Source organism: Ranitomeya variabilis, chromosome 2, assembly GCF_051348905.1.
Source record: "Ranitomeya variabilis isolate aRanVar5 chromosome 2, aRanVar5.hap1, whole genome shotgun sequence".
NCBI classification, from domain to species: domain Eukaryota; kingdom Metazoa; phylum Chordata; class Amphibia; order Anura; family Dendrobatidae; genus Ranitomeya; species Ranitomeya variabilis.
Genome location: NC_135233.1, coordinates 1,055,651,236 through 1,055,669,589, shown reverse-complemented (window position 1 = coordinate 1,055,669,589; position 18,354 = coordinate 1,055,651,236). Strand labels below are relative to the sequence as shown.

General features: G+C 47.7%; 1 protein-coding gene across 1 annotated transcript in view; it reads left to right on the top strand.

Moving 5' to 3' along the window:
• The first annotated feature begins 1,186 nt into the window (after positions 1-1,186).
• WDR35 (WD repeat domain 35) overlaps positions 1,187-18,354 on the top strand; it is a 119,529-nt gene continuing 102,361 nt past the window's right edge. Inside the window, exons 1-4 of the mRNA XM_077291476.1 lie at positions 1,187-1,336; positions 13,783-13,900; positions 17,072-17,143; positions 17,735-17,827. Of these exons, the coding sequence (XP_077147591.1) occupies positions 1,313-1,336; positions 13,783-13,900; positions 17,072-17,143; positions 17,735-17,827 (307 nt within the window). The 5' untranslated portion in view covers positions 1,187-1,312. The remainder of the gene's footprint in view (positions 1,337-13,782; positions 13,901-17,071; positions 17,144-17,734; positions 17,828-18,354) is intronic.

Below are 18,354 nucleotides of genomic sequence, written 5' to 3'. Positions count from 1 at the left end.
GCTAGCGTCTTTTTTTTTTTGAGTGGAAACGCTGAAAAAAATGTGCAAAAAAACGCTCCGACGGTTTCTTGGCATCTTAAGGGTATGTCTCCACGTTCAGGATTGCATCAGGATTTGGTCAGGATTTTCCATCAGTATTTGTAAGCCAAAACCAGGAGTGGAACAATCAGAGGAAAAGTATAATAGAAGCATATGCACCACTTCTGCATTTATCACCCACTCCTGGTTTTGGCTTACAAATACTGATGGAAAATCCTGACCAAATCCTGATGCAATCCTGAACGTGGAGACATACCCTTATAGGCTTCCAAATGACTTGTATGTTAAGTATTGATGGTGCCATTAGTGGCAAAGACTGAAGAAGCGACATGTTACTGCATTTAAAGGGGTTGTCCACTACTGGGAGACATCCTATCCCCCCAGTAAAATAATAACACTTACACTCACCTGCGGAGTCAGCACCGGCTCTCCCAACATAAGACGCCTGAAGGAGAAAGCGCTGCAGTCGCCGCTCTCGCCTCCTCCGGATGTCTGAAGGAGAGGGAAGCCGGCGCTGATCAGCAGGGATCGCGTGACATAAGTGTCACACAATCCCCGGGAGAGACGGTGCCCATACTGCAGGAACGGTTACCGGAGGGGAGTATAAGTATTATTTATTTTACTGGGGGGGAGACAGGGATTCAGAAGTGGTCTTCCGAGTAATAGACAACCCCAGCCTGAACATATAAATAGCATGTCGTTTTTACCTAAAATGAAAATGTCCATTCTTTTTTAGTGTTTTTCTACTTTTTTTTGAAGCGTTATCTGCACAAAACAAAAACATTGCAAAAAGACGCAGCCTAAAAGAAGTGAAAAAAACAAACAAACATCTGAACAGGCTTTATTTACTGCCTACGACAGTCGCCAAAAAGGCTATGATTACGTCAATGGCGGCAGCACGCGCAGTTTTGGAGTCAGCACTGATCCACCAGTAATAGTGAGCATTAATAAGCCTTCACCATGTTCTTGCTACAATTGTCAGAGTACTGGTAATGGGACCCTCATTAGCTGGAGGTTGTTATATGGGCAGGCAGTGATTACAGGGGCAGCTTCTGCCATCTGGTCTCCACAAACATGGCGGCTCCTCTGCTGCACCGGTGACGTGATTACACATTACATATCGGCCTCTAGGGACTGCGAGCTGCCGTTTCTGAACCGGAAGTGACGTCAGCGCCCGTGGCCGGGTATCCTTGTTGCCTAGAGACGGGAGGACTCGGCATCTTAGTTACGTTGGTGGCAGCCGTGGCTCCTCCGTTGTGGCCCCGCCGGCAGGATGTTTATATACCTGAGTAAGAAGGTGAGGGCGCTGCCGTCCGGGGGCGCAGGGACTGGGGCTTTGTGTTTGTTTTGTATTTACTGACTACATGCTGTTTTGCTGTGACTTGTAGTTCTACAGCGTCTGGGGAGGACAGTGCTATCATTAATCTCCCCCATAAATAAATCACTTCTGTATAAGAGCAATATGGCCGCCATTATGGCTACGTGATCACTGGGACCCAGCGGTCTCAATAAAAGGGGTCACAGCCCGGTGTCAGTATAGGCCAGAGAGGGCACGACCCCCGGACAGGCTTCATGCCCCTGTTAGTTTTATGCCCCAGCTCATGTCTGCGGGGAATAAGAATACCGCAGCCCCCCAGCGAGACCGCTGCCCCCAGCGAGACCACCACCCCCCAGTGAGACCGCAGCCCCCAGCGAGACCACCCCCCAGCGAGACCGCAGCCCCCAGCGAGACCGCAGCCCCCAGCGAGACCGCCGCGCCCTGTGAGACCGCGGCCCCCAGCGAGACCGCAGCCCCCAGCGAGACCGCAGCCCCCAGCGAGACCACCACCCCCAGCGAGACCGCAGCCCCCCAGCAAGACAACCGCCCCCAGCGAGACCGCAGCCCCCAGTGAGACCCCCCCAGCGAGACCGCAGCCCCCCAGCGAGACCGCAGCCCCCCAGCGAGACCGCAGCCCCCCAGCGAGACCGCAGCCCCCCAGCGAGACCACCCCCCCAGCGAGACCGCAGTCCCCAGCGAGACCACCGCCCCAGCGAGACCGCAGCCCCCCAGCGAGACCGCAGCCCCCCAGCGAGACCGCAGCCCCCCAGCGAGTCCGTAGCGCCCAGCGAGACCGCCGCGCCCTGTGAGACCACGGCCCCCAGCGAGACCACCACCCCCAGCGAGACCGCGGCCCCCCAGCAAGACCACCGCCCCCAGCGAGACCGCAGCCCCCCAGCGAGACCGCAGCCCCCCAGCGAGACCGCAGCCCCCAGCGAGACCACCCCCCCAGCGAGACCGCAGCCCCCAGCGAGACCACCCCCCAGCGAGACCGCAGCCCCCAGCGAGACCACCCCCCCAGCGAGACCGCAGCCCCCCAGCGAGACCGCAGCCCCCCAGCGAGACCGCAGCCCCCCAGCGAGTCCGTAGCCCCCCAGCGAGACCGCCGCGCCCTGTGAGACCACGGCCCCCAGCGAGACCACGGCCACCAGCGAGACCACCACCCCCAGCGAGACCGCAGCCCCCCAGCAAGACCACCGCCCCCAGCGAGACCGCAGCCCCCAGCGAGACCACCCCCCCCAGTGAGACCACCCCCCCAGCGAGACCGCAGCCCCCAGCGAGACCGCAGCCCCCAGCGAGACCGCAGCCCCCAGTGAGACCGCCACCCCCAGCGAGACCGCCACCCCAGCGAGACCGCATCGCCCACAAGACCGCAGCCCCCCAGCGAGACCGCAGCCCCCAGTCTGACCGCAGCCCCCAGCGAGACCACCGCACCAAGTGAGACCGCAGCCCCCAGCGAGACCACAGCCCCCAGTGTGACCACCGCCCTCACCGTGTCCGCAGTGCCCAGATCAGTCTACGTTCACATCATATCGGTGCTGGCTGCTCACATGACAGGAGATAATTTCCCTTTTGGAGGACCCCTTTAAGCGCCCCAGTGAGTGGGCTGCAGGTGACTGCCGTCATTCTGATGGTGAAGATGCGGGCGGTCATCCTGATCCATGTTGTCTTCCCTGCTGTGACAGTCGTAGAAGTCACCGGTGCTGAAGAAACTGTGGCCACAATCTTTTAGACAACGCCTTAAAACCCCAATGTAAATATCTGTAAACGCTGCTGTGACGCCGAGTTCTGATGGGTTTCTAATCTATCGAGGTTTCAAACCAGGTCGGACAAAGCTATGGATGACATCCTCCAGTAGGTGCGCAATGTACAGGCCACAGGTATGATTACAGGGGATCGTCAGCAGGAGGTCACCCCCCACACTATATAGGTATGATTACAGGGGAGCGTCAGCAGGATGTCACCCCCCACACTATATAGGTATGATTACAGGGGATCGTCAGCAGGAGGTCACCCCCCACACTATATAGGTATGATTACAGGGGAGCGTCAGCAGGATGTCACCCCCCACACTATATAGGTATGATTACAGGGGAGCGTCAGCAGGATGTCACCCCCCACACTATATAGGTATGATTACAGGGGAGCGTCAGCAGGATGTCACCCTCCACACTATATAGGTATGATTACAGGGGAGCGTCAGCAGGATGTCACCCCCCACACTATATAGGTATGATTACAGGGGAGCGTCAGCAGGATGTCACCCCCCACACTATATAGGTATGATTACAGGGGAGCGTCAGCAGGATGTCACCCCCCACACTATATAGGTATGATTACAGGGGATCGTCAGCAGGGTGTCACCCCCCACACTATATAGGTATGATTACAGGAGAGCGTCAGCAGGGTGTCACCCCCCACACTATATAGGTATGATTACAGGGGAGCGTCAGCAGGATGTCACCCCCCACACTATATAGGTATGATTACAGGGGAGCGTCAGCAGGATGTCACCCCCCACACTATATAGGTATGATTACAGGGGAGCGTCAGCAGGATGTCACCCCCCACACTATATAGGTATGATTACAGGGGATCGTCAGCAGGGTGTCACCCCCCACACTATATAGGTATGATTACAGGGGAGCGTCAGCAGGATGTCACCCCCCACACTATATAGGTATGATTACAGGGGAGCGTCAGCAGGATGTCACCCCCCACACTATATAGGTATGATTACAGGGGAGCGTCAGCAGGATGTCACCCCCCACACTATATAGGTATGATTACAGGGGAGCGTCAGCAGGATGTCACCCCCCACACTATATAGGTATGATTACAGGGGATCGTCAGCAGGGTGTCACCCCCCACACTATATAGGTATGATTACAGGGGAGCGTCAGCAGGATGTCACCCCCCACACTATATAGGTATGATTACAGGGGAGCGTCAGCAGGATGTCACCCCCCACACTATATAGGTATGATTACAGGGGAGCGTCAGCAGGATGTCACCCCCCACACTATATAGGTATGATTACAGGAGAGCGTCAGCAGGGTGTCACCCCCCACACTATATAGGTATGATTACAGGGGAGCGTCAGCAGGATGTCACCCCCCACACTATATACAGTTAGGTCCATATATATTTGGACAGAGACAACATTTTTCTCATTTTGGTTATAGACATTACCACAATGAATTTTAAACAAAACGATTCAGATGCAGTTGAAGTTCAGACTTTCAGCTTTCATTTGAGGGTATCCACATTAAAATTGGATGAAGGGTTTAGGAGTTTTAACTCCTTAACATGTGCCACCCTGTTTTTAAAGGGACCAAAAGTAATTGGACAGATTCAATAATTTTAAATAAATTGTTCATTTCTAGTACTTGGTTGAAAACCCTCTGTTGGCAATGACTGCCTGAAGTCTTGAACTCATGAACATCACCAGACGCTGTGTTTCCTCCTTTTTGATGCCCTGCCAGGCCTTCACTGCGGTGGTTTTCAGTTGTTGTTTGTCTGTGGGCCTTTCTGTCTGAAGTTTAGTCTTTAACAAGTGAAATGCTGCTCAATTGGGTTGAGATCAGGTGACTGACTTGGCCATTCAAGAATATTCCACTTCTTTGCTTTAATAAACTCCTGGGTTGCTTTGGCTTTATGTTTTGGGTCATTGTCCATCTGTAGTATGAAACGACGACCAATCAGTTTGGCTGCATTTGGCTGGAGCTGAGCACACAGTATGGCGGCTCTGAATACCTCAGAATTCATTCAGCTGCTTCTGTCCTGTGTCACATCATCAATAAACACTAGTGACCCAGTGCCACTGGCAGCCATGCATGCCCAAGCCATCACACTGCCTCCGCCGTGTTTACAGATGATGTGGTATGCTTTGGATCATGAGCTGTACCACGCCTTCGCCATACTTTTCTCTTTCCATCATTCTGGTAGAGGTTGATCTTGGTTTCATCTGTCCAAAGAATGTTCTTCCTGAACTGTGCTGGCTTTTTTAGATGTTTTTTAGCAAAGTCCAGTCTAGCCTTTTTATTCTTGACACTTATGAGTGGCTTGCACCGTGCAGTGAACCCTCTGTATCTACTTTCATGCAGTCTTCTCTTTATGGTAGATTTGGATATTGATACGCCGACCTCCGGGAGAGTGTTGGTCACTTGGTCGGCTGTTGTGAAAGGGTTTCTCTTCACCATGGAGATTATTCTGCGATCATCCACCGCTGTTGTCGTCCGTGGGCGCCCAGGTCTTTTTGCATTGATGAGTTCACCAGTGCTTTCTTTCTTTCTCAGGATGTACCAAACTGTACATTTTGCCACTCCTAATATTGTAGCAATTTCTCGGATGGGTTTTTTCTGTTTTTGCAGCTTAAGGATGGCTTGTTTCACCTGCGCATGGAGAGCTCCTTTGACCGCACGTTTACTTCACAGCAAAACCTTCCAAATGCAAACACCGCACCTCAAATCAACTCCAGGCCCTTTATCTGCTTAATTGAGAATGACATAACGAAGGGATTGCCCACACCTGCCCATGAAATAGCCTTGGAGTCAATTGTCCAATTACTTTTGGTCCCTTTAAAAACAGGGTGGCACATGTTAAGGAGCGGAAGCTCCTAAACCCTTCATCCAATTTTAATGTGGATACCCTCAAATGAAAGCTGAAAGTCTGAACTTCAACTGCATCTGAATTGTTTTGTTTAAAATTCATTGTGGTAATGTCTATAACCAAAATTAGAAAAATGTTGTCTCTGTCCAAATATATATGGACCTAACTGTAGGTATGATTACAGGGGAGCGTCAGCAGGATGTCACCCCCCACACTATATAGGTATGATTACAGGGGAGCGTCAGCAGGATGTGACCCCCCACACTATATAGGTATGATTACAGGGGATCGTCAGCAGGATGTCACCCCCCCCATACTATATAGGTATGATTACAGGGGAGCGTCAGCAGGATGTCACCCCCCACACTATATAGGTATGATTACAGGGGAGCGTCAGCAGGATGTGACCCCCCACACTATATAGGTATGATTACAGGGGATCGTCAGCAGGATGTCACCCCCCCCATACTATATAGGTATGATTACAGGGGAGCGTCAGCAGGATGTCACCCCCCACACTATATAGGTATGATTACAGGGGAGCGTCAGCAGGATGTCACCCCCCACACTATATAGGTATGATTACAGGGGAGCGTCAGCAGGATGTGACCCCCCCACACTATATAGGTATGATTACAGGGGAGCGTCAGCAGGATGTCACCCCCCACACTATATAGCTATGATTACAGGGGAGCGTCAGCAGGATGTCACCCCCCACACTATATAGCTATGATTACAGGGGAGCGTCAGCAGGATGTCACTTCCCACACTATATAGGTATGATTACAGGGGAGCGTCAGCAGGATGTCACCCCCCACACTATATAGGTATGATTACAGGGGAGCGTCAGCAGGGTGTCACCCCCCACACTATATAGGTATGATTACAGGGGAGCGTCAGCAGGATGTCACCCCCCACACTATATAGGTATGATTACAGGGGAGCGTCAGCAGGATGTCACCCCCCACTATATAGGTATGATTACAGGGGATCGTCAGCAGGATGTCACCCCCCACACTATATAGGTATGATTACAGGGGATCGTCAGTAGGATGTCACCCCCCACACTATATAGGTATGATTACAGGGGAGCGTCAGCAGGATGTCACCCCCCACACTATATAGCTATGATTACAGGGGAGCGTCAGCAGGATGTCACTTCCCACACTATATAGGTATGATTACAGGGGATCGTCAGCAGGAGGTCACCCCCCACACTATATAGGTATGATTACAGGGGATCGTCAGCAGGATGTCACCTCCCACACTATATAGGTATGATTACAGGGGAGCGTCAGCAGGATGTGACCCCCCACACTATATAGGTATGATTACAGGGGATCGTCAGTAGGATGTCACCCCCCACACTATATAGGTATGATTACAGGGGAGCGTCAGCAGGATGTCACCCCCCACACTATATAGGTATGATTACAGGGGAGCGTCAGCAGGATGTCACTTCCCACACTATATAGGTATGATTACAGGGGATCGTCAGCAGGATGTCACCTCCCACACTATATAGGTATGATTACAGGGGAGCGTCAGCAGGATGTCACCCCCCACACTATATAGGTATGATTACAGGGGATCGTCAGCAGGATGTCACCTCCCACACTATATAGGTATGATTACAGGGGAGCGTCAGCAGGATGTCACCCCCCACACTATATAGGTATGATTACAGGGGAGCGTCAGCAGGATGTCACCCCCCACACTATATAGGTATGATTACAGGGGAGCGTCAGCAGGATGTCACCCCCCACACTATATAGGTATGATTACAGGGGAGCGTCAGCAGGATGTCACCCCCCACACTATATAGGTATGATTACAGGGGATCGTCAGCAGGATGTCACCTCCCACACTATATAGGTATGATTACAGGGGAGCGTCAGCAGGATGTCACCCCCCACACTATATAGGTATGATTACAGGGGAGCGTCAGTAGGATGTCACCCCCCACACTATATAGGTATGATTACAGGGGAGCGTCAGCAGGATGTCACCCCCCACACTATATAGGTATGATTACAGGGGAGCGTCAGCAGGATGTCAACCTCCACACTATATAGGAATGATTACAGGGGAGCGTCAGCAGGATGTCACCCCCCACACTATATAGGTATGATTACAGGGGAGCGTCAGCAGGATGTCACCCCCCCCATACTATATAGGTATGATTACAGGGGAGCGTCAGCAGGATGTCACCCCCCCCACACTATATAGGTATGATTACAGGGGATCGTCAGCAGGATGTCACCTCCCACACTATATAGGTATGATTACAGGGGAGCGTCAGCAGGATGTGACCCCCCACACTATATAGGTATGATTACAGGGGATCGTCAGTAGGATGTCACCCCCCACACTATATAGGTATGATTACAGGGGAGCGTCAGCAGGATGTCACCCCCCACACTATATAGGTATGATTACAGGGGAGCGTCAGCAGGATGTCACTTCCCACACTATATAGGTATGATTACAGGGGATCGTCAGCAGGATGTCACCTCCCACACTATATAGGTATGATTACAGGGGAGCGTCAGCAGGATGTCACCCCCCACACTATATAGGTATGATTACAGGGGATCGTCAGCAGGATGTCACCTCCCACACTATATAGGTATGATTACAGGGGAGCGTCAGCAGGATGTCACCCCCCACACTATATAGGTATGATTACAGGGGAGCGTCAGTAGGATGTCACCCCCCACACTATATAGGTATGATTACAGGGGAGCGTCAGCAGGATGTCACCCCCCACACTATATAGGTATGATTACAGGGGAGCGTCAGCAGGATGTCAACCTCCACACTATATAGGAATGATTACAGGGGAGCGTCAGCAGGATGTCACCCCCCACACTATATAGGTATGATTACAGGGAATCGTCAGCAGGATGTCACCCTCCACAGTATATAGGTATGATTATAGGGGATCGTCAGCAGGGTGTCACCCCCCACACTATATGGGTATGATTACAGGGGAGCGTCAGCAGGGTGTCGTCATCCCCCCATACTATATAGGTATGATTACAGGGGATCGTCAGCAGGATGTCACCCCCCATACTATATAGGTATGATTACATGGGAGCGTCAGCAGGATGTCACCCCCCACACTATATAGGTATGATTACAGGGGAGCGTCAGCAGGATGTCACCCCCCACACTATATAGGTATGATTACAGGGGAGCGTCAGCAGGATGTCACCCTCCACACTATATAGGTATGATTACAGGGGATCGTCAGCAGGGTGTCACCCCCCACACTATATAGGTATGATTACAGGGGATCGTCAGCAGGGTGTCACCCCCCACACTATATAGGTATGATTACAGGGGATCGTCAGCAGGGTGTCACCCCCCACACTATATAGGTATGATTACAGGGGAGCGTCAGCAGGATGTCACCCCCCACACTATATAGGTATGATTACAGGGGATCGTCAGCAGGATGTCACCCCCCATACTATATAGGTATGATTACATGGGAGCGTCAGCAGGATGTCACCCCCCACACTATATAGGTATGATTACAGGGGAGCGTCAGCAGGATGTCACCCCCCACACTATATAGGTATGATTACAGGGGAGCGTCAGCAGGATGTCACCCCCCACACTATATAGGTATGATTACAGGGGATCGTCAGCAGGATGTGACCCCCCCACACTGTATAGGTATGATTACAGGGGAGCGTCAGCAGGATGTCACCCCCCACACTATGTATATGGGCAGGGAACTTTTTCAAACACAAGTCTAGCAATATCTTTACCCAGGCAGTCCGCTACTCCGTTATTGAGAAATCAGGATTTCCATTGATATGTAAATGAGGCTGAAGAGCTATGGTAGATCTGAAGCCTCTGTCACTCCAGCTCTATTCCCCGCCCGGCGCCACCTCCTTCTGATTGACTGACAGTCTCTATGCTGTGTGACTTCAGGCAAAAGGAGCCGTCAGTCAAGAAACAGACAGCATACAAAATACATAAATAACTAAACATGGTGTCGTTTCTATAATTCATGCCTGAATTACATTAATTAGGGATTCTCTCAGACAGAGTTTTTTTTCCCAATCCCTTCCCCTAACAGGTGGATTAACCTTCTCAATGCCAAATTTAGAAAAAACATCCATTTCATACTGCTTGTCACAATTTACAAAGTAATTACTGGCCCACAATTTTTTTTTTTTGAGCAATTTTACATGTTGCATTTGTTGCCGACACATTAAAACAACAAAGAAAACAATTTTAATAACTGATAACCAGGTGTAATGATTGTCTCTGGTACCTGGCGAGTGTCTCTTCTCTGGTCACACATCTGTGTGGCATGTACCGTATTTAGAAATAATATATATATTTTGTTGCCATTTTCTTTTTTTTTGGTCTCGAATTCCGATTCCTAAGGACATTTTTGATTTTGTTAAATGATCTGTCTATTCCGTCACGCATGTGGATGGACCCACGGCACCACGGTCCCAGCTTACCTTTTGGAAGGGCGCGGATATATGCCACCTGGTTTTTGATACAGCTCCTGATGATGGAGTTAGGCTCGAGCTCTAGGTGGCTACCAGGTACCACTCCAAGAGTAGTCTCCCGATACTACACAGCTGACCCCAAGGGTCTCGAAGTCCAAGGACTGTATACTGATGCAGGTTCAGACAGTGCGGGTCCTGAAACACTTGACAGGCCGGACCCTGGTGCTGGATCAGATACCGTTGAAGCGGCTTCAGGTAACACGGATAACAGCAACAGGTTCGGGTTCAGGTTAGGCGGGTTCAGCAACAGGTTCAGGGTCTAACGGAATAAGTTCTGGAACAGGTTCAGGAATGTCCAAGAAAACTCAAGCATGGACAGTCACAACCGTGAGTAAGTTAGGGTCTTCAAGCTTTATTTGGAAATATTAATACAACAATACAGGCACCTCCCTACAGGGGAGGGTGCCTTAAATACTAGATTCCTCCCAGCTAAGCATGCCCCGGGGGACCCGTGCGTGGGCAGGACCAAGAGATGCTGGAGAGCGGCTGAGGTAGTGAGTATGTCGGCCTCCCTGCCTGGAGGAGGGAGAGGGAGGATGCAGGGACGCCGGCCTTAGTGTTACAATTTTTTTATGTCCTTTCTCTTGTTGATAATTCGACATTTTGTTAATAAAGGTGAAAAAACTTTTTCATCAGAGCAAATTCTTTTGGCCCTGATGAGTTCACCATAAGGAGTTGAATTAATGGTATCAGCAGAGTGACTGGTTCGCGGTAAATGGGGCAATCAATTTTTACAGTTTTGGCACTGTCTTCTAGTGTTACACCCCCATAATTAATTTTAAGATCCGGAGCTGAGCAGGTAAATTTTAAGTTAATCTCATTATTATTCAAATAATCAAAAACATGGGGCACGGCCGTCAATTCACCCGGCCACATGAGTGACTTCAGGCAGAAGGAGCCTTCAGTCACTGGGCGGGGAATAGAGCTGGAGTGACAGACGCTTCAGATCTACCATAGCTCTTCAGCCTCATTTGCATATCTATTCAGACACTGATTTCTGAGGAACAGAGGATTGGACTTGTAAAGGTATTGCTGGACTTGTCTATTAAAGAGCTACGTGCACATATAAATGGTTTTGGTGTGAAATAACGCTGTCAGATTCCCTTTAAGAGCCTCCAATAGGTTCAAAATGCGTGGACTATAGCTCTAATCAAAAATCTCCAATAGGTTCGATACACAGAGACCATGACTATGATTAGAAACCTATATATTGTGGAACGTATAAGTTAGAAATGATTGGGCTGTATCTCCGATTAAGAACAACGTATATCAAAACGCATAGGAAATGGCTCTAATTTACGAACGTCCAATAGATTAAAAATATGCAGAGCATTGCTATTATTAAGACCCTCCAATAAGGTCGAAACGCAAAGACCATCGCAATGATTACGAGTTTCCAATAGGCTCTATACACGGGAAATAGCGATGATAAGAGCCTCCAGTAGGCTGGAAATGCGTCGGACGTGTTTCAGCACTGTTGACCTTCACCATTTTCTATCGTGAGTTTAAGGAGTCATCTAATAAAATGAAGTTTTAATTTTTTCTGCAAATGTTTGGGGTCTCCTACTAGACTTTTGGGATATAGCTGTGTAGTTGGGCTCCTGGTAACTCGCTGGTGTTATTAGCAGGGCTGCGTGCAATGCCGTAGTCGTAGTCAGAGCTGGGGTCGATAGAAATATGCCAACTCTAGCTGTAACCTTTTCCGCCACTCCCAATTTTAATTTTAATGCTGTTGTCATTTGCTCCCTTTCGGAAGGCGAGTAATAACTTTTTTTTTTTATTTTTCCTTCCACATAACCGTACGTTTTTTTTTTTTATTGAAAAATGTACTGAGAAATGAGGGAAAAAATTCCAAGTAAGGTGAAACGGTGAAAAAGAAAATATGATTTCTCCATCATTTTTGGGGTATTGAGCTGGTCAGCGCGATGGGTTTTCTTTTATTATTTTATTGGTTAATTAAAATTTATGAACTTTGTAAAGTAAAAAAAAAGAAACTCTATTTGTGTCTCCCTTTTCAGCGAACTTTTTATTTGTTTTTCACTCTATGAAGCTTCCAGCTGTGTTTTAGAGGTGAGCTGTAGTTTTCACTTTTTTTTGGGTATATTCAATGTTTTCATCACTTCACTGAATTTTCGAGGAGAGGTATGGCAACCGAGAAAAATGTCAATGCAGCCATTTTCATATACAGCTCTGGCAAAAATTAAGAGACCACTGCAAAATGTTCAGTTTGTCTGATTGTTCTCTCTATAGGTATATTTTTGAGTAAAATGTAAATTGTTCTTTTATTCTATAAACTTCTGACAACATATCTCCAAGCAATAATATTTCTATTTTTTTCTGAAAAGAAGAAATGGTCAAAATTGCAAAAAACCCAGTGCTTTCAGACCTCAAATAATGCAAAGGAAAAACAGTTCATAATCATTTACAAACAACAATACTAATGTTTTAACCTCATGAAGAGTTCAGAAATCAATATTTTGTGGACTAACCATGATTTTTAATGACAGCTTTCATGCATCTTGGCAGGCTTTCTCTTGATTACCTTCCAGAGGTTTTCAATGGAGTTCAGGTCTGGAGATTGGGCTGGCCATGACAGGGATTTGATGTGGCGGTCCTTCATCCACACCTTGATTGACCTCGCTGTGTGGCATGGCGCATTGTCCTGCTGGAAAAGCCAGTTTGACCACATTAAAGTGGCCGCATCATGTAATAGCGCCTGCGGAGCAGAGTAAAACATCAATTTAATTTTTTTTTTCATTTCTCCTCTCTGTTGCGGAGATATTAGCTTGTAAAGGTTATGTTATAATTTAAGTTACGTTCAAGGGGGGCTTACCAGAGATTTTTCACTTTTTTTCCTTTTGCAAAAAGGACACCACATTTTCTTTTCTTTTTTTTTTTTTAATAGAAAATTAATTTTTACTTTTGCAAAACACCCCAACATTTTGGTATCCACATAATCGTCAAAAAAATGTGCCATAAATATACACACTTGAAGAGATTCTGTCAGAAGTTTTTTGCTATTTAATCTGAGGGCACCATAATATAGGGCACAAGAGCTTGATTCTAGGGAGGTATCACTTATTAGGCTGTGTGCTGTTGTTTCAATACAATCAGTGTTTTATTAGCAGGAGATTATCATTGCAGGACTAAGTGTCACATGCCAGGTAGTCCAGATAATCTGTGTAACTCCGCCCCCACCACTGATGGGACGCTTGTACACAGTAAGCTGCCAATCAGAGGTGTGGGAACAATGTCTTGTTTTTTGTTTTTTTTTAGATCGCCATTCCCAACAACATCCGGTTAAAATGCATATCATGGAACAAGGAGCAGGGTTACATCGCATGTGGTGGAGAATCCGGGCTGCTCAAGGTCCTCAAACTGGAAATGCAAACAGGTGAATGAATGGATTTTTCATGGATGCTTTGGACGCGTTCCAGTTTGCTTAATTTCCTAAAAGAACAGCTAGCGGGGGATGTTGTATGTGTCGGAGTCCGGGACACTCTGTGGATCCTTTAGCGTTTCTTCAGCCTTCATGAAATGAGATGAAGCGTCCCTGGAGGCCTCCTTCATGTACAGTCATGGCCAAAAGTATTCACACCCATGCAATTCTGTCAGATAATACTCAGTTTCTTCCTGAAAATGATTGCAAACACAAATTCTTTGTTATTATTATCTTCATTTAATTTGTCTTAAATGAAAAAACACAAAAAGAATTGTCCTAAAGCCAAATTGGATATAATTCCACACCAAACATAAAAAAGGGGGTGGACAAAAGTATTGGCACTGTTCGAAAAATCATGTGATGCTTCTCTAATTTGTGTAATTAACAGCACCTGTAACTTACCTGTGGCACCTAACAGGTGTTGGCAATAACTAAATCACACTTGCAGCCAGTTGACATGGATTAAAGTTGACTCAACCTCTGTCCTGTGTCCTTGTGTGTACCACATTGAGCATGGAGAAAAAAAAGAAGACCAAAGAACTGTCTGAGGACTTGAGAAACCAAATTGTGAGGAAGCATGAGCAATCTCAAGGCTACAAGTCCATCTCCAAAGACCTGAATGTTCCTGTGTCTACCGTGCGCAGTGTCATCAAGAAGTTTAAAGCCCATGGCACTGTGGCTAACCTCCCTAGATGTGGACGGAAAAGAAAAATTGACAGAAGATTTCAACGCAAGATTGTGCGGATGTTGGATAAAGAACCTCGACTAACATCCAAACAAGTTCAAGCTGCCCTGCAGTCCGAGGGTACAACAGTGTCAGCCCGTACTATCCGTCGGCGTCTGAATGAAAAGGGACTGTATGGTAGGAGACCCAGGAAGACCCCACTTCTTACCCCGAGGCATAAAAAAGCCAGGCTGGAGTTTGCCAAAACTTACCTGAAAAAGCCTAAAACGTTTTGGAAGAATGTTCTCTGGTCAGATGAGACAAAAGTAGAGCCTTTTGGGCAAAGACATCAACATAGAGTTTACAGGAGAAAAAAAAGAGGCATTCAAAGAAAAGAACACGGTCCCTACAGTCAAACATGGCGGAGGTTCCCTGATGTTTTGGGGTTGCTTTGCTGCCTCTGGCACTGGACTGCTTGACCGTGTGCATGGCATTATGAAGTCTGAAGACTACCAACAAATTTTGCAGCATAATGTAGGGCCCAGTGTGAGAAAGCTGGGTCTCCCTCAGAGGTCATGGGTCTTCCAGCAGGACAATGACCCAAAACACACTTCAAAAAGCACTAGAAAATGGTTTGAGAGAAAGCACTGGAGACTTCTAAGGTGGCCAGCAATGAGTCCAGACCTGAATCCCATAGAACACCTGTGGAGAGATCTAAAAATGGCAGTTTGGAGAAGGCACCCTTCACATATCAGGGACCTGGAGCAGTTTGCCAAAGAAGAATGGTCTAAAATTCCAGCAGAGCATTGTTAGAAACTCATTGACCGGAAGCGGTTTTAGCTAAAGGTTGTGCAACCAAGTATTAGGCTGAGGGTGCCAATACTTTTGTCTGGCCCATTTTTGGAGTTTTGTGTGAAATGATCAATGTTTTGCTTTTTTCTTCATTCTCTTTTGTGTTTTTTCATTTAAGACAAATTAAATGAAGATAATACCAAAGAATTTGTGTTTGCAATCATTTTCAGGAAGAAACTGAGTATTATCTGACAGAATTGCAGGGGTGTGAATACTTTTGGCCATGACTGTAGGCCACCTTAGGATATTTTCAGATGGGCTCTTAGTATCTGGGCACCAGCAGCAATAGTCCGGCCCCCGAGGAGAGGAAGACTGTGAATTCAGTACTTTCTCATCTAAGAATATTTTTCTACTGATTGAATAAGGACTCTTCATTAAGACATCTTGTCTGGAGGAGATCGGTCTGAGTTTTATTGTTTTTTTTTTCTATCAGCGTTTGATCCGATTTCATCAGTTTTTCTAAGATGAATAACAAACAAAATAAGTTCCTTTTATCTTTTCCTCTTTATCAGTCTGTAAAAAATGGACAGCACTCAGAAGGCATCCAAATTTTTTCCTGGACCCATAAAATTGCATTGTTGATTTTGATCCGACACTCGGATCAATATCAGACACGTCTTCACAATTTTTTGTGGACCACACAGTCTGCAAAGAATCATGGCCATGTGAATGGCCCCGTTCACTAATATAGGTACGAGTGGTATATAAAAAGAGCCTCTTCTGTATGTGTGTGCACATTGAGATCGCTGTCATTCATTGATTAGGGCCACTCACTGGACTCCGGGCCCAGACTGAGTAGGACCGCCCACTGGACTCCGGGGCCCAGACTGAGTAGGACCGCCCACTGGACTCCGGGGCCCAGACTGAGTAGGACCGCCCACTCGACTCTGGGGCCCAGACTGAGTAGGACCACCCACTGGACTCCGGGCCCAGACTGAGTAGGACCGCCCACTGGACTCCGGGGCCCAGACTGAGTAGGGCCACTCACTGGACTCCGGGCCCAGACTGAGTAGGACCGCCCACTGGACTCCAGGCCCAGACTGAGTAGGACCGCCCACTGGACTCCAGGGCCCAGACTGAGTAGGACAGCCCACTGGACTCCGGGGCCCAGACTGAGTAGGAAAGCCCACTGGACTCCGGGGCCCAGACTGAGTAGGACCGCCCACTGGACTCCGGGGCCCAGACTGAGTAGGAAAGCCCACTGGACTCCAGGGCCCAGACTGAGTAGGACCGCCCACTGGACTTCCGGGATCCAGACTAGGCAGTCTTTGCATGGCAAGTATGGTGCTTTATATATTGCTGAACAGTGTGAGCAATGGAAGCTTCGTGTGACATAGTATAGGACCAGGAAGAAAAATGGTTCTGTGCTACTAATGAGCTGTTCTCCTGCTTAGTGGTAATTTTTGCTCAAATGACACTTATCTGTAGCTTATGGCTCAGCATAGGAATTCCTCAATAATACCCTCATTATTTATTGCTTAATGAACCATGTTTTTGTGGTGTACAGTTTTTGTTCATTAAAAAAAAAAAAAAATCACAATTACCGGTATGTCTTTATTTCCCTATATTACGTATTATTGTCCCAAACATGTGATTTCTCTTTCCAGACGATGCTAAACTGAAGGGGCTCGCCGCACCCAGCAATCTCTCCATGAATCAGACCCTGGAGGGGCACAGTGGTAAGGGGCTACAGATCGGGGGACGGAGCAGCTTTTCGAGTCCTGTACCATTTACTCTTAAAGGGGCGCTCCAGCTTAGAGGGTAATAATCAGGGATATACCTTTACCAAGGAAATCTACACTATGGATTTATTCTGCAGGGGATATGTAATAAAAGAAAGATGTCTCCAGTCCATCAGGCGGAAGCTATTCTTATAGAGCACTGAGTGGGGACCCCCTTTATGTTGTCCATAGCCCATATGGGCTATTCATGAGACAACCAACCCCTTAAAGGGATCAGCAAAGTTTACAGCTTATGAAAGTTGACCTAAAAAAAAAGCAAAACATGTCTGAAGCTTCGTATAGCTGGAAGTATGAAGTGTTCAGTCGAAGTGATCATTGTGGCTGATTTTTTTCTAGATGTCCATTAAAACCCCCCCACTACAGTATGTGTCTATACGGCGGGGCCGCACTTACCAAGAACATCCGCAGCAGTAGAGGAGTGGGCTGATTATGTGGGGGGCAGTGACCGCTCCATCCTTAATGCTATAATAAGGGTGTATAAAAATAGAGATAACGGCAAGTCTTCCTCGTTCTGTATTTCTTCTCCAGGGTCCGTGCAGGTGGTGACCTGGAATGAACATTTCCAGAAATTGACAACAAGTGACCAGAATGGGCTGATCATCGTCTGGATGCTGTACAAGGGTAACCCTAAAACCTCTCCGTACATTACTGACTGCGGGCCTGAATATATACAGTATATGTGAACCGTTAGACCATATTTGGAGTCTAAAAAGTGTATCCCTGTGCATAAAATAAGTACACCCTATACCTTTAACACAATGTCATTGTTCACGGGATGCTAGGTGCAGTAGTCAGCCGCGTGAACGCTGCTTTTGTAACGACGGAGCCCTTTAAGTGTAGCTGTAGTTTCAGGTTCTGATAAGCGCCCCGTGTGTGTACGTGAGGAATAACACTATGCCCATTACACAGCTCGTGTCCTCCATGTTTAGCATAAGAAGCCTCATTGGTTTATCCATGTGCCTTTCTGTGTCTTTTCCTCCAGCTCTTTCTCCCTTCTGTCTCCATAGACTTTTATAGGCAGCAAGTGTCATTTTGACCCCTCACTGTAGACAGATTTGTAGATAGATTTGAGCAGTTTTTGAGAGTGAATGATCAGTGCAAGAGACAAAAATTGACTAAGAAGAGGAGAAAGAGGCCGATGTCTCTAA